The sequence below is a fragment of the Rattus norvegicus genome, chromosome Y, assembly GCF_021556685.1.
Source record: "Rattus norvegicus strain SHRSP/BbbUtx chromosome Y, alternate assembly SHRSP_T2T, whole genome shotgun sequence".
In the NCBI taxonomy this organism is placed as follows: Eukaryota; Metazoa; Chordata; class Mammalia; order Rodentia; family Muridae; genus Rattus; species Rattus norvegicus.
Window position 1 is genome coordinate 55,530,816 of NC_141555.1, and position 14,134 is coordinate 55,544,949.

A 14,134-nucleotide genomic window follows, 5' to 3' on the forward strand; every position below is an offset into this window, starting at 1 on the left:
TTTGAATAAGAAAGGCTCCCACAGTGATATATTTGAATATTTAGTTAACAGGGAGTGACAAAATTTTCAAGGATTAGAAGCATTAAGACGTGTGGCCTCATTGGAGGAAGTGGGTGTGTTGACAAGGGTGGTGTTTGATTTTTCAAGAGCCCAGTGCTTTCCCAGAATTTCTCTCTCTCTCTCTCTCTCTCTCTCTCTCTCTCTCTCTCTCTCTCTCTCTCTCTCTCGCTCTCTCTCTCTGCTTACAAAGCAGTAGTTCTTTATTTCTCCAGTGTTCTGCTCCCTGCCATTATGATGGACCAGACTTCTGAAATTGTAATTTATCCTCCAATTACATAATTTCATTTATAGCAGTTGCCCTGACCATGGTGTCTCTTCACAGCAACAGAACAATGACTGAGACAGGGGGCAAGCCAACAAACAGTGTCCTTGTTACCGCTTCAAGCTCCTGTTCTGGTTTCCCTCAGTGATGGTCTCTAACCTGTAAGGCAAATAACCCTTTCCTACGCAAGGTAGTTTTGATCATGACATTCATCACCGAGAGAAGGAAGCAAACTAGAACTTCACAGATCAGTACATGAGCAACCCTTACCTTTAAATTAAAACAAAGTGTCTATACCTTTTATTTGTGGTTATGAGGTAAGAGTCTGTGGCTCTACTAGATACACTGTTTCTATAAGACATTGTCTTACTTAGGGTTCCTATTGGTGTAAGGAAACATCGTGACCAAAAGAGCAATTTAGGGAGAGAAGTTTTATTCAGCTACATTGCTGCTCATCACCAAAGGAAGTTGGGACAGGAACTCAAACAGGCAGGATTCTGGAGGCAGGAACTGAGGCAGAGGCTATGGAGTGGCACTGCTTACTGTCTTGCTCCTCATGTCTTGCTTAGCTTGCTTTCTTATAGAACCCGGACCACCAGCCTAGGAATGGTGCCGCTCACAGTGGGCTGGGCCCTCCCCCACAAATCACTAAGAAAATGCCCTACATTTGGATCTTATACAGGCATGTTCTCAAATGAGGCACCCTCTTCTCTGATGACTCTAGCTTGTTTCAAGTTGGCATAAAATCAGGGTGGTGTTTAGAATGTGATTTTCCCATGGTAAGTGTGGCACAAGTAGGAGGTGTGGCCTTGTGGGAGTAGGTGTGGTGTTGTTGGAGGAAGCATATCACTGTGAGGGTGATATGCTTCTCCAACAACATGTCTGCCTAGACGCTTCCATGATTCCTGCCTTGATGAAAATAGGCTGAACTTCTGAACCTGAAAGCCTGCCCTAATTAAATGTTGTCCCTTGGGGTTTGGGATTTACCTCAGTTGTAGAGCGCTTGCCAAGGAAGCCCAAGGCCCTGGGTATGATCCCCAACTCTGAAAAAAATAGAACCCCCCCCAGAAAATTTTATCCCTTATAAGTTGCATTGGTCATGGTGTCTTTTCGCAGAAATGAAACTGGTAGACAACCAGCCAGTATAAAAATTCCAAACAGCAGAATTAATCAAAGATAGAAAATATTTTCAAGTCCTACAATGAGAAACTTATTCTTGAGAGAAGAAACAGCAATGAATGAGTAGAAGGTAAGGTTGCCTACAAAGAAACACTTGGAGTGTAGATGTGGCTCAGAGAGTCCCCATGTAGTGCACAGGAGCTTCTCAGGAGGAGAGAGCTACGTGGTCAGGAACCGCAAAGCATTTTAATGTCACGGCAAATGGCATAGGAGAGATCAGCACCTCTGCATTGGATGCACCATCAAGAGTTTTCTGTGGATAAGCTTTCATGTGAGTAAAAGATGGGAACTTCCTGGGGCTAGATAAGGTAAAAGGGCCCAGAGGTCTGTAGGAAGCCATCCAGTCGAAGGAGAGTCAGGCAAGATAAGCCAGTGCAGGAGCCCTTTGTGGTCATCTAGGGGCATTCAGAAGAGACCTCAAAAATATTACAGGATCCAACAGAGTCTAACAGTGCTCAGGGAAGCTAAACAAAGGATCCACGTAATACCTGACATAAGCTCATGGCATCCTCATGTTCTTTTTTAAATTTCTTTTTACTGATCATACAAAATAATGGGCTTTATGGCACTTTCAGGAATCGATAGATATAAACTTAATTTGGCATTCACTATTCTTGAGTTATCCTCGTCAAAATGTCCTCTGGGGAAGCCACCACCTCACATCCACCCTCTGTAGTGATAGCTTGGCTGTTCTTTAAGGAAGCAAAGAGACCAATATGGATGTGGCCCAAGTTCAAGTCATTCGAGACCCTTTCTGTTCTTCCTGGGTCTCCTGCTTCACTTTTTGAGAACTCCATCTTGGAATTCCTTCGTCCCTCAGTATCCTCAACTCCCACATGTGTTCTTTAGTCTTTCTTCCACATCACCATCAATTTATTCTTTCTTACCCTCATCCTGGTCTCTTCTCTGCATGTGAAGGTTGGATTTATTTAAAAAGATGACTTTAGGGGCCTTCAGAGATAACCAATGGATTAAGAGCTCATCTGCTTTGAAAGAGGACTGGGATTTGTTCTTTGAGCTCATGTCCGATGGCTCCCAACCACCTTTAATTTCAGCTCCAGGGGACCTGACTATTCTTGTCACTGTGGTCTCCTGTATTCATTCCTTGCCCTACCTAGATAAATAAAAATAATACATCTACATATGTGAAACTGGTTTCATTAGGTTTTGTTAGTCAAACAATCCCTGATCTTCTCTGATTCTGAGTCTGCTTGGATCAGTTTATTGGGTTTCCCCTTGGGTTCCAAGACCACCTCTCTGTTACCTGCCACTCTTTCGCCAACTATCTGTTTCTCCCTCAAACTTCCCCTCAGAGAGTCTATCTATTTCTGGCCCCTCTCCACTGCTTCCTAAACATCCATCTTTTTTTTCCCCTGTGCCATCCCTGCTCCTCTAAGCCTTATCTCCAGTTTTTTCCTCTCCCTAAAGACCAGACTAGCTCAGTACTGTTTGTTTTAGTGTATGTGACATTAGACTTACTGTTCACAGCCTTGAACTTTCCGGCTTCCTCTCAATGTTCCATCCACCACAGCCAGTCTCCTCCACAAAAGTGTGCATACACAACACATCACATCACACATTTTAATTTTTAGAGCAAAAACAAATTCCACTGGAAAAGATACTGGGGATGTCAAAGGCCATTGGGTATCTGAAACACAGAAAAACAAACATTTTCACCCCAATCCTATAAATTCCCCATATATGTCCCCTCACTTTGTGAATTTCACCTTAATGGATCTTTTCCATCAGATTATAGACATAGATGTGGACGTCGCCATCAATCTTGATGAAGTACACGGAAGGCTTGGCTAGAACTTGGTAAATGACTTTGCCGATCTTTTTGGACCCGTCACTTCTGGTGAACTGCACACATTGACCTGTTAAGATGTCGCTGCCAACTTCTGACTTCACCTCTGCTGGCGAAATCTCTGGAATGATACGGAGATTACCTTCTGTGTAATCATCCAGGAGTTGATAGATATATAGGACTGGATCTTTCTCATAGGTGATGTAAAACCAGTCCTTCATGATTGGCACTTGGGCTAGGACCACCCCCCTCCAGTTGTCCTTAGAGCCATGTTTGCCCTCAAATTTATGCTCCACAGCACGGCCAACCATGGCACTTGCGAGTTGGGCGTCTTTCACTTGAGGAAACACAACTTTGTGAGTCAAGACCTTAAGCTTTAAAATCCTCTCATCACTGTGAAGTGCCAGTCCATAGACACAATCAACTCCATCATACTTGACCAGATAGAGAGAGGGATTTGTTGGCAGTTGATCTAGAACTATGGCCTTCCATTGGGTGACGGGCTCATCACCTTCCTTCCATCCGTGTGAAATTCTGCACCCCACAATGTTCCCCAGGGACTGGGGAGAAGGCCTCTTCCTCTTCCGCTTCTGGAAGGATGGTGTGCTCATCCTCCTCACAGACACCCTCTTCTTCTTGGCTGTAGACCTAGTGTGGTAGGCCACGGTACTCCTGGTCCACTGTCTTGTGGCTATTGTTCTGCGTTCAGGCTTCATACTTTCCCATGGCCTGGGTTTGAAGAGCTCACCTGCTTAAACCAGAGACAAAGCTGGTACCTCTGTCATATGAGTACCTGCAATAACAATGGGGGTGGGGTTGGGGATGGTGCTGGACCAAGGCTCTTGTCTATGAGAACTTTGGAGCAGGTGAGGAAGGCGATGGTAAACAGGTTTGAGCATCTGAATCTAATGCTGTCATAATCAGAAGTTCATAGAAGTGCTGGGCAATGGTGGAGCACACCTTTAATTCCAGCACTCCAGAAGCAGAGGGAAGCAGACCTCTGTGAGATCAAGGCCAGGCTGGTTTACAGAATTAGTTCCAGGATAGACAAAACTACCCACAGAAAAACCCAATCTCATAAATCAAAATCTAAAGTTCAAAGGAAAATGAAAAAATGGTTCTCTACAGCTCAGAATAACATATTTAGACATATTTCTTCAGCCCGAGGCACTTTGCCTATGCTGAGGAACATCTCCTTGAATGGCTAGGTCAGTGTGGGATTAAGTATCCTTGTCCCCACTTTAAGCAAGCAGAACAGAGAAAGGATAGCAAAGGAGCCAGAAGGGTGGCCACACCCCTTCTCTACCCTCTAACTATGAGCTATTTGGCAACATCCACAAGTATCTGCCCAGAGACAAAGCACAGCAGTCCACTGGCCTTCTCTACTGTGCATCCTGACCCAGCCCCAGGTTTATTCCCCGAAGCTGTTGCATTTTCGACCGCAACAAGAGTCTTTTGTGTAGGCAACAATAGCCTTTTAGAAATAATATCTACTGGGGTTGGGATTTAACTCAGTGGTAGAGCAGTTGCGTAGCAAGCACAGGGCCCTGGGTTCCTCAGCTCCATAAAAAAAAAAAAAAAAAAAAAAAAAAAAAAAAGAGAAATATTTTCTCCAAAAATACACAGGCACAGAGAGGAGCTTTGGCATTTTAGTAGAATTTTGAATTAGATATTGTTAGCAAAGAATAATAAACTCCGGAGACTGACTAGCCTAGACCATCTGCCTAGCTCTCAAACGTGGAAGACATTAGAACGTAAGGTTACTTGCTGTACGAGGGAAAACTTTTAGCTTTCTGTGCTACAAGGGTCCCAGTTATCTTCATAAACGTATTTACCAAAAGAAAATGTCCTAGTCGTCCAGATTCTGTCTTCTGAAACCGGTCAGGCACCAATAGGTTGTTGAACAGTTGTGGGGTTCAGGAGCTGAACTAGCTTTCACACCCCGCTCCAAAGATAGTGAACCCACCTTCAAAGTAGTCTAGCGCCTCCAAGTGGAAGAGATGCGCAACCTCCGCCCTTGTGCTCTGTGACATCATCCAGGCTCTGCTTACGTCATAGAACCCCTCTCAGGCCAGTTCCTTCCCTAGTTACGCTTAGAAACTTCCAGCATCTAGGTTTTAGCTTCTCATGTAGCCTCCTGGTGAACCAAAATAAAGTCCCCACCCAAATATTCTGATGACTCGAGTCACAGTCTGCCCAAGTAGCTCTTTTCATGCTTTTTATTTTTCTGAAAAACTCTTTGGTTTCTGAGTCACCAACATCCTTGGTGGTTATTTTCCCAGCTCCTATGTTTTCTTTGGTTAACTTTAAGTTATTCTCCGTATCAGAAATATTGCTAGGCTCTCTTTCCGAGGCAGCACACAGGATAGAACAACAAAATTAGCTCTATCAAAACCCACAATTAGAGGAGGGCCATTTTTATTGAAACAAAGCTGGAATTTGACAAGATTAAATACCTTGTATTGAAGACAATGGCAATCATGAATTATGGATTCTTTGCAAAGAGCGAGGAAAAATTAGCTCCTGGACCTGCTTCCAAAGTCGGAATAAACTTATCACAAACCCAATATCGACCAGTCATATTTTAAATGTCTTTAAAATTTATCAGCACTTCTGATTACAAGGAATTTATTAGATCAAATGCAGTAAAACAGGATGAAATAGATGAGGTAATTTTGTTTTTGAAATATGGGTAGACAGAATACTGGATCCAGGTAAGTATGGAATTTACCTGTAAATTACAGGCCACTTTAATTGTTTGTGTCACATAGTTCTTCAGATCTTCAAAAGGATTCTTTTTAGAACCCTCCCCTGTCCCCACTACACTCTGACCATCCCTTCCCTCTTCCCAATAATTCCCTTCCACTTTAACATTATAATTTTTTAAATGTACTTAGAGCTTAACAACTTATGTCAGCTTTTTAAAATCTGTCCAATTTTCTAAGTGCACCGTCTTCTTTTTCTCCTTCTATCGTAGTTTTAAGCACATTTTCTTTCACACTTTGAGTTTTACTCTCTCTCTGCTCTTATGACTACTCTGCCATTATGTGACTGTTGGTCGACTATGTGGCTGACCTCAATGTGGGGTTAACTCAAATGACATGAATTCCCCCCCTCTCTCCCCTTAATCTTCCTTCTCTAGGCACCTGCAGAGATTTAAAGCATTGGGGATTTTTTTAACCCTGGAAAGCACACACACACACACACACACACACACACACACACACACACACACACACACATACACAAACATACGCACATACACACAGAAACACTCATAGAAACACAAACACACACACATACATACACACACAAACACACACACATGCACACACAAACACACACACAAACATACACATATACACACTCAAACACACAAATACAGAGAGAGACAGAGACAGAGACAGAGAGAGACACGGTGAGAGACAGAGAGCCCATGAGAAAACATGTGATATCATCATTTTAAGAACATTAAACAGACAGAACTTTCAAAAAAGTGAAGAACAAGTAGGCAACAAGAAGAATAATCTCATCATAGCCATCAACTTGAGGAGGAAAATTTTCACACTCTAGGCTTCTAAGTACCAGTCTGTTACTGAGCAAAGTAGGGGCAGGAACTCAGGCAGGACTCTAGAGGCAGGAAAGGAAGCAGAGACAACTTAGAAATGCTGAGTACTGGATTCCTATCCATGACCTACTCAGCTTTCTCTCCTTCTCATACAACCCAGGGCCACCTTCATAGGGGATGACACTATGCATAGTGGGCTAGACCCTTCTACATCAACCATCAAAAAAGAATCCTTACAAATGTGCCAAAGGACGTTCTGATGGAGGCAATTCTTCAGCTGAGGCTCCTTTTTCCCAGGTTGAGTCAAACTGACAATAAAAACTAACCAGGACCCCTGCACATTCATTCTGATTGCCACACTGTGTGCAATAGACAAGCCATTGGAATAACCTTAGCTGTTGATCACTGGATGAATGGCTTAAAAAAGTTGATATACATTGATGTGATTTTCATCTATGTGTAAGAGCAAAGGGTTTTGTTCTCAGAAAAATGGATGGAACTGTAAAATACAGTATATTAAGTGAAACAAGCCAGACTCAAACAGATGATTGCAAAATTTAGATTTTAATAAGGGATATTATGTGAAATTGGGCATTTAGGAAAAGGAAGGGGAGCAGCAGGGTGTGTGTGTGTGTATGTGTGTGTGTGTGTGTGTGAGTGTGTGTGTGTGTGAGTGTGTGTGTGTGTGTGAGTGTGTGTGTGTGTGCAGGTGGAAATGGTGGTGAGTTGTGAGAAAGAAGATGGCTAATGTACAGTATAAACCTGTACTAGGAGTCACATGCAAGCCCACTGACTTGTACATTTAAAGAATATCGATATAAGAGAGCTGAGTCTAAAACAATGTTTTGATTAAATTGGGGGTTTATGCTTTAGAGATACCATAAAGATTATTCATATTTTCCTTCCCACTGGGCTCTTGCTGTTGCGAGCTTGATACTTGTGACAGGATATGGCAATGAGCTTTGGTTTCTGTACCTCATTAATAACCCGGAATTCATGTCATTCAGTGAGGCTACCGTGGGGAAGGAGGTAGTTAGAGATCTTAAGGGTACACCACGTGGGAAGAATAATACCCACCCCCACTATAGATTTCCAAATATTCACCATCATCTCTGGTTTGAATGTGATCACCCAACATTTATTTTCTGAAGATTAATCCCCAGTGGGAATGTAGTTGTGAAGAATTGATTAGGTTAAGAGGGATGCAACCTACAAATAAAGATCCATTAATGATGCTATTGTGGAAAAAGGTTAAATTATGAAAAAGGAGTTTGGCTCCCTCTCTTTTATTCCTAGCCCCCTGGATCCCTTCTGTGGTGACAACATTTCACAAGAACTCCTTCCTCTGCCGATGGTCTCTTCATCTTGTATTTACAGGTTTCTGAATCATAATAATACAGAATCTGTGTCATTATACACTAGCCAATCAGTGCCATTCTGTTTGTCCATAAAAGCATGAACATGCCTCAGAATTGTGAGCAGCTGGGTCATATGGGAAAGCATAGCTGGCAGAGAGGACTAGGTTGTTAGTGCTGACTGAAGACAAGATGGTTTCAGGTTTAGCATGAGTGCTCTTTGTTAAAGAAACAGCACAGAGGAAGAGTGTAGATTGGAAAGTTGCAGCTTAGAATGGACTCAGACATCTACTGTTGGCCTTTCGTGGACAAGGAGCCATTAGGAAAAGGGAAAGATCACTAGGGATAGCTTCAGCCACTGCTTTTGTCTAGCAGAACCCTTTTTAGAATCCTATCTTCGAGGATGTGAAAGAAAACTGCCTGGAGTCACTTGATACATCAGTAACCATCAAGAGTGTGTACACTATTATAGAGGGACCCAGGAAAAAGCCTGATCTTGGAAGATCCTTTGCCTTCAAGAGAGGAGACTCCTCCCCACCAACACTGGGAAACCCATCTACGTCGGTAAGGGCATCCCACTAAGTCCAGATCAGTGGTCCTTAATCCTTGGATTGAGACCGCTTTGGGAGCTCAAATTGCCCTTGCACAGGAGTCACATATCATATATGCTGTATTCCAGATATTTACATTACAACTCATAACTATAGCAAAATTAAAGTTATGAAGTAGCAATGAAATAATGTTACAGTTGGTGGAGCTGTATTAAAAGGTTGTGTTAGGAAGGTTGGAAACCACTCTTCCTGACCCGTCTAAAATATGTCTGTTGGTATGAACTGGAGTTATAATCCCTTTTATTCAATCAGGCAAACCCAAAAAAAAAAACAATACACCACCAAAAGTTTATGAAGGATACACAGCCACTGTACCCACAGTGTCAGGACTACTGACATCTAGACAAGTGGTGTCAAAATGGAAATCACGTCACACCATGACAATCCCCCTAAATGAAAAGCAGAGGAGAAAAACCAGTTCCCTGGTGGTGACACCAAGAGAAAACCATTGTCAGAATTGTCAACAAGGATTTTAAAGCCAGGATTCAAGCGTCGTCAATGAGAAACCTACAAAACAGGCAGAAGGGGTTGGTGAGATGGCCTACTGCATAGGAACACTGGTTGCTCTTACAGAGGATCAGGGTTCAGAGGATCTGATAGACTCTTTGGTCAAAACACACACACACACACACACACACACACACACACACACACACACACCATAGAGAAAAATTAAAAAAACAAATTAAAAAGAGAAGGAGCCAGGTATGTCCCTTTAATCCCAGTACTCAGAAGTAAGGTGATTTCTGTGAGTTCAATGCCTACCAGGTTAATAAAGTGAGTTTCAGGCCAGCCCTACCTACATAATGAAACTCAGTGTCAAAATAAAACACAAAAGAGTGTTTTATTTATTTCTGATAATGTATGCAACAGAGAAACTATTTCTACAGAGAAAGACCTTATTGTTGAGAGAATCAGTGGGCATGAAGGATACCCCAATTCTTTATGTCACTACTCCATCAAAGCCTTACCAGGAAGCAAGAATGTGTCCAGCTAAAAATGAAGCAGGGCAATTATGAGTAAAGCTGTGGACACACATCAGCCCATCAGCAACAGAGGCAGGCAGAAACCAGCTAGGATGAGATGGCTTCACCAGGCAATGTCTCTGAACTAACAGTCCCTAGTAGCACCAGGTTGTTCTTTTCCTTCAAGTACCCCTGGACTTTTCAGACACTCAGAAACCATAGAACAAAGTGTGGAAAATGCCTAAGAAAAGATGTGTTTTGGGACATATATGTTTATACAGGTTTCATGTAGCCCAGGCTGGCCTCAAACACACTATGCACCCAAGATGATTTTGAAGTCTTGATTCTTCTCCTGGTAAAGGGACTATGGGCATGTACCACCACACCACTGTAGGTGGAGACCAGAGCTGTGTGAGAGCCAAGTGAGCACTCTGTCCACTGAGCTGCATCTCCAGCCCCTAGGGATGTGTTCTGCTAATACAACATAACTAAAATAGAAGTCTTCAATGAGAGACAACAGGAGTCTCCCAGTCTAGAAACATTAAATTACACATTCACAAGTAATACATATGTCAAGAAATAATTAAATTATGTAACAGTAAGAAAAAAAGAAGAAGATAGGAAACATACTATCAAAATATGTAAGACATAACTATGACGGTGCTAAGAGGAAACTTTATTTAAAACAATAATTCTTAGATTAGAAACAAAGACCAGCAACCTAAATTTTTATCTACACTAGAAAATAAGAAAATAATTAATTCAATGAAAAAAATAATTGTTAAAATGAACCCCAAAACACTAAAAATAAGAAATTAACAAAAAAAGACAATGAAACACAGTTTGTTTTCTTTTTTCAAGCATTGAATGGTATTTCATCGTCTCAATTAGACCTAGATAGAAAGTATGAGGTCCATTCTCTTTGGCAATTTTAAAAACAAAAAGTAATTGTCGTGTTTTAGAGTTTATGCAGAACACTGAACCTGGTACGACAGACAAAAATTAAAAAAATATTCATCGTATAATCCCTTTTTAATGACAGTGTTTATTCTCTACCTGTCTCTCCTATAATCTGTTTAATATCAGACAAGATTTCCAGGGTTGCCATATGGAGATAATGCACTGTTGAAATGGAAGCACAGCATTGTATTCCCAAAACAGAATGTGGTTTAGAACATCATTGTTTTCATCATGAGGAAACTAGCACAAGATTCAAGCCCAGTCTCCCGAGGCGTTGTCTCATCTTAGAGCCATTTCTTCAGACAGCACTTTCCATGTGTCATATTTTTCTTCAACAATCGAAACGGACTTGTTTGCTGCACTGTTTTGTTTGCCATGCTGCTTGGGAAATCCTGGACCATCAGACATGACGAAAGTTCTCCTCCACAACCCCAAACTACAGCACTGGAATTGGTGTACCGGAAATAGAAGAGACAGAAACCAAAAAAGAAAAAAAAACTGTTGTTGTTTGGAGAAGAGTCATGTAAGTAGGCCAAGCAGACCTTGGACTTTCTATGTAGCCCAGGTTGTCCTTGAACTTACTATGTAGCCCAGGCTAGACATGGACTTATTCTGTAGCCCAAGCTGGCCTGGGATTTACGATGTAGCCCAGGCTTCCATTGGACTTACTATGTAGCCCAGGCTGGATTTGAACTTGTGATCTTTGAGAGTATTGAGAATATAGGTATGCACTACCACACTCAGCTTTGTATCTGTTATTATAATTGACACAGCTGTGGCCCCTCATTTGCCAGCCTCCTTCAACATCAACAACAGCATCCACAATCACCTACTAGAATAATCCCATCCTTTAACTCATCTGTTAAGGTAAGACTTTACAGAACAAAGAGTCAGCAGGGTCCTCCTCCTTATTAGGACACATTTGTTTGTGGGATTTGAGTGATTGTTTGAGTGAGCCAGTCATACCTTAACCTGGTTCTGATATTATGACCAAGACAAAAAAAATAAGAAAACAAAAGTAAAGGAGATGGGCCCAACACCGGGACTTGAACCTTAGCAGTTGAGGAGATGGCTCACAGGTCTCAGGTAAATGATGAGTAGGCTTTGTTGCTCACATAGAATCCCAGTCCAGGGAGGAAGAGTTAGGGCAGATACCCAGGGCAAGATAGCTGTCAAGTGTAGTCATATTGGAGAACTCTGGTTTTGACTGAGAAATGCTGCTTCAATGAATAAGGTAGAAGAGAAATGTATTAGTCCATACTTTATACACTGCACTTGTATGCATGTACACACACACACACACACACACACACACACAGACTCACACACACACACACACACACACGAACAAAACAAAAAACTTTGGTCTTAAGGCATTGTCTCCACTGTAGTCGCACATAGTAGGAGGTGGCGATCTAAATAAGTGTTCCTTTCCATCCCCATAAAGACCAACATAATTATGAACCCTCAGTAACGGATGTATACAACCTGCTGAGGACAACCAGATGATTAGTTTAGTCTCCTCGCTCTCTAACATATTCTGGTGTACCGTTTCAGGAATACTGAGGTGGGGCTTGGCTGACTTGAGCCTTACTCCCAGTATTGCATCCAAGACAACTTTCAGCTGCCATGTACTGATCCTTGGAATTCCCTGCCAAGGTACCGTGACTTGCATTGCTCACGAGGCCATGCCATGAAGCCAGAGAAGGTGTGGATGTCTTACTCTGCCATTTATTACTTTAGAGTAATGGGAAATTAGCTCGAAATTTAAACCTCACTTCCCTCATATATAAATGAGCAGGCGAACAATTCCACTTCATCAGATCTACATTAGGAATGAGTTAAAAAAAAACACATCAAAACGATTAGTGCCGGGGTTGGGGATTTGGCTCAGTGGTAGAGCATTTGCCTAGGAAGCGCAAGGCCCTGGGTTCGGTCCCCAGCTCCGAAAAAAAGAACCAAAAAAAATGATTAGTGCCAATGTGTTTTATGAATGATAAGCAATATTATTTATATGATTTGTAACATTGGAAATTATGGTAACTGGAACGTAACGGTTTTCATTACCTTTGCACAGATGATGCCAGGAAAGCATCTAGAATACAGAAATGCTTCCTTTTTTGCATTATTTCCAAGAAGCATTTCTTTCTGCTCCAATTATTTTTTTAAAACTTACTTTCCACTCCATCTCCCCTTAGGTGATTAGGTTAGAACCGGGTTTGGTGAGAGGGGTTATAAAATGTTGTGTTACAGAATATATTTACAAAATCGACTGTTGAGTTCAAATGGAGGCACCCTCCATGGAAAAGCCAAGCTCCTCCTGAAGATATTTATTTCTTTTCTTTTTTTATTTTCATTGATTTCTAGTCTAGTCATTGATGGCTATTCTAGGAAGAATCAACCTCGGTTGAGGAGATTCCTCCGTCAGATTGGCCATGACTACGTCTAGGTGGAATTTCCTTGACTGTTAACTGATGTTGGAGTGCCTGGTCTACTGTTGGCAGCACTGCCCTATGCAGGTGGGTCTGGACTCTGTAAAAGTAGTTGAATGTGAGCTTAGAAGAAAGCCACTGAGCAATCTCTGTAGCTGTAGCTTCTGTTTCACAATCCTGTCTTGGTTTTCCTTGATGATGGGCTGGAACAGATAAAATGAAACAAAGATTTCTCTTCCCAAGTTGGCTCTGGTGAGTGTATCATCAGAGCAACAGAAAACCAAAATTAAGCAAAAATCACAGTGCCAGATGTGGGATGTCTTCCTGAAAGTTGCTGACCAGCGAGATCACAAAAGCCCTAACAACTTTACAGGCTGTTGCCATTGTTCTTTGTAGGCCTCCAGAACTTGATGGTAAGACACTATTTCTGAAGGTACTGAATCCTTTTGTTCACAGGTCACAGAAGGGTAAATGTGAAGTTGAGGTGGAATCATCCTCTATAATGGATAGCCTTCATGGTTCAAGAAAGTGCTATGTATGCTTCTAGGGGAGAAAATCATCTACGACCTTAATCGGGGGTGAATCATTCAAGGTAAAATGTCAGGCAAGATGTGCCCATAATGTGTTAGTGGCATCACAGTCATGGGAGTAACCGGTGGCTTTCCAATTTGATACAAGGCATATTCAACACGAGGTTCTGTAAAGTCATCAATAACCTATATTTAGGGTGATATAGGCCCTATGAAAGAACCTAATGCTAAATACATTGTCGAACTTCCTTCCAAATATCCATATTTGTATCTACAGATCAGCGTTGCACTCAGCTCTCATCAGAGAAGAAGCCTCTGACTACCATGGGCAGAGTCGTACAACTGGACAAAGTGTTGGGAATCAGTGGTGTTGAACTAATCATGTGGATATAGGTCAGCTAAGTC

General features: G+C 41.9%; 1 protein-coding gene across 3 annotated transcripts; it reads right to left on the reverse strand.

Moving 5' to 3' along the window:
* Positions 1-3,068: 3,068 nt before the first annotated feature.
* LOC134484260 (Y-linked testis-specific protein 1-like) lies at positions 3,069-5,339 on the reverse strand. Of its 3 annotated transcripts, none has more exon segments than NM_001447563.1 (3): positions 3,069-3,149; positions 3,229-4,101; positions 5,144-5,339. In NM_001447563.1, a coding segment is annotated over 1 exon segment (795 nt). In that variant the 5' UTR covers positions 4,025-4,101; positions 5,144-5,339; the 3' UTR covers positions 3,069-3,149; position 3,229.
* Between the last annotated feature and the right edge of the window lie 8,795 nt (positions 5,340-14,134).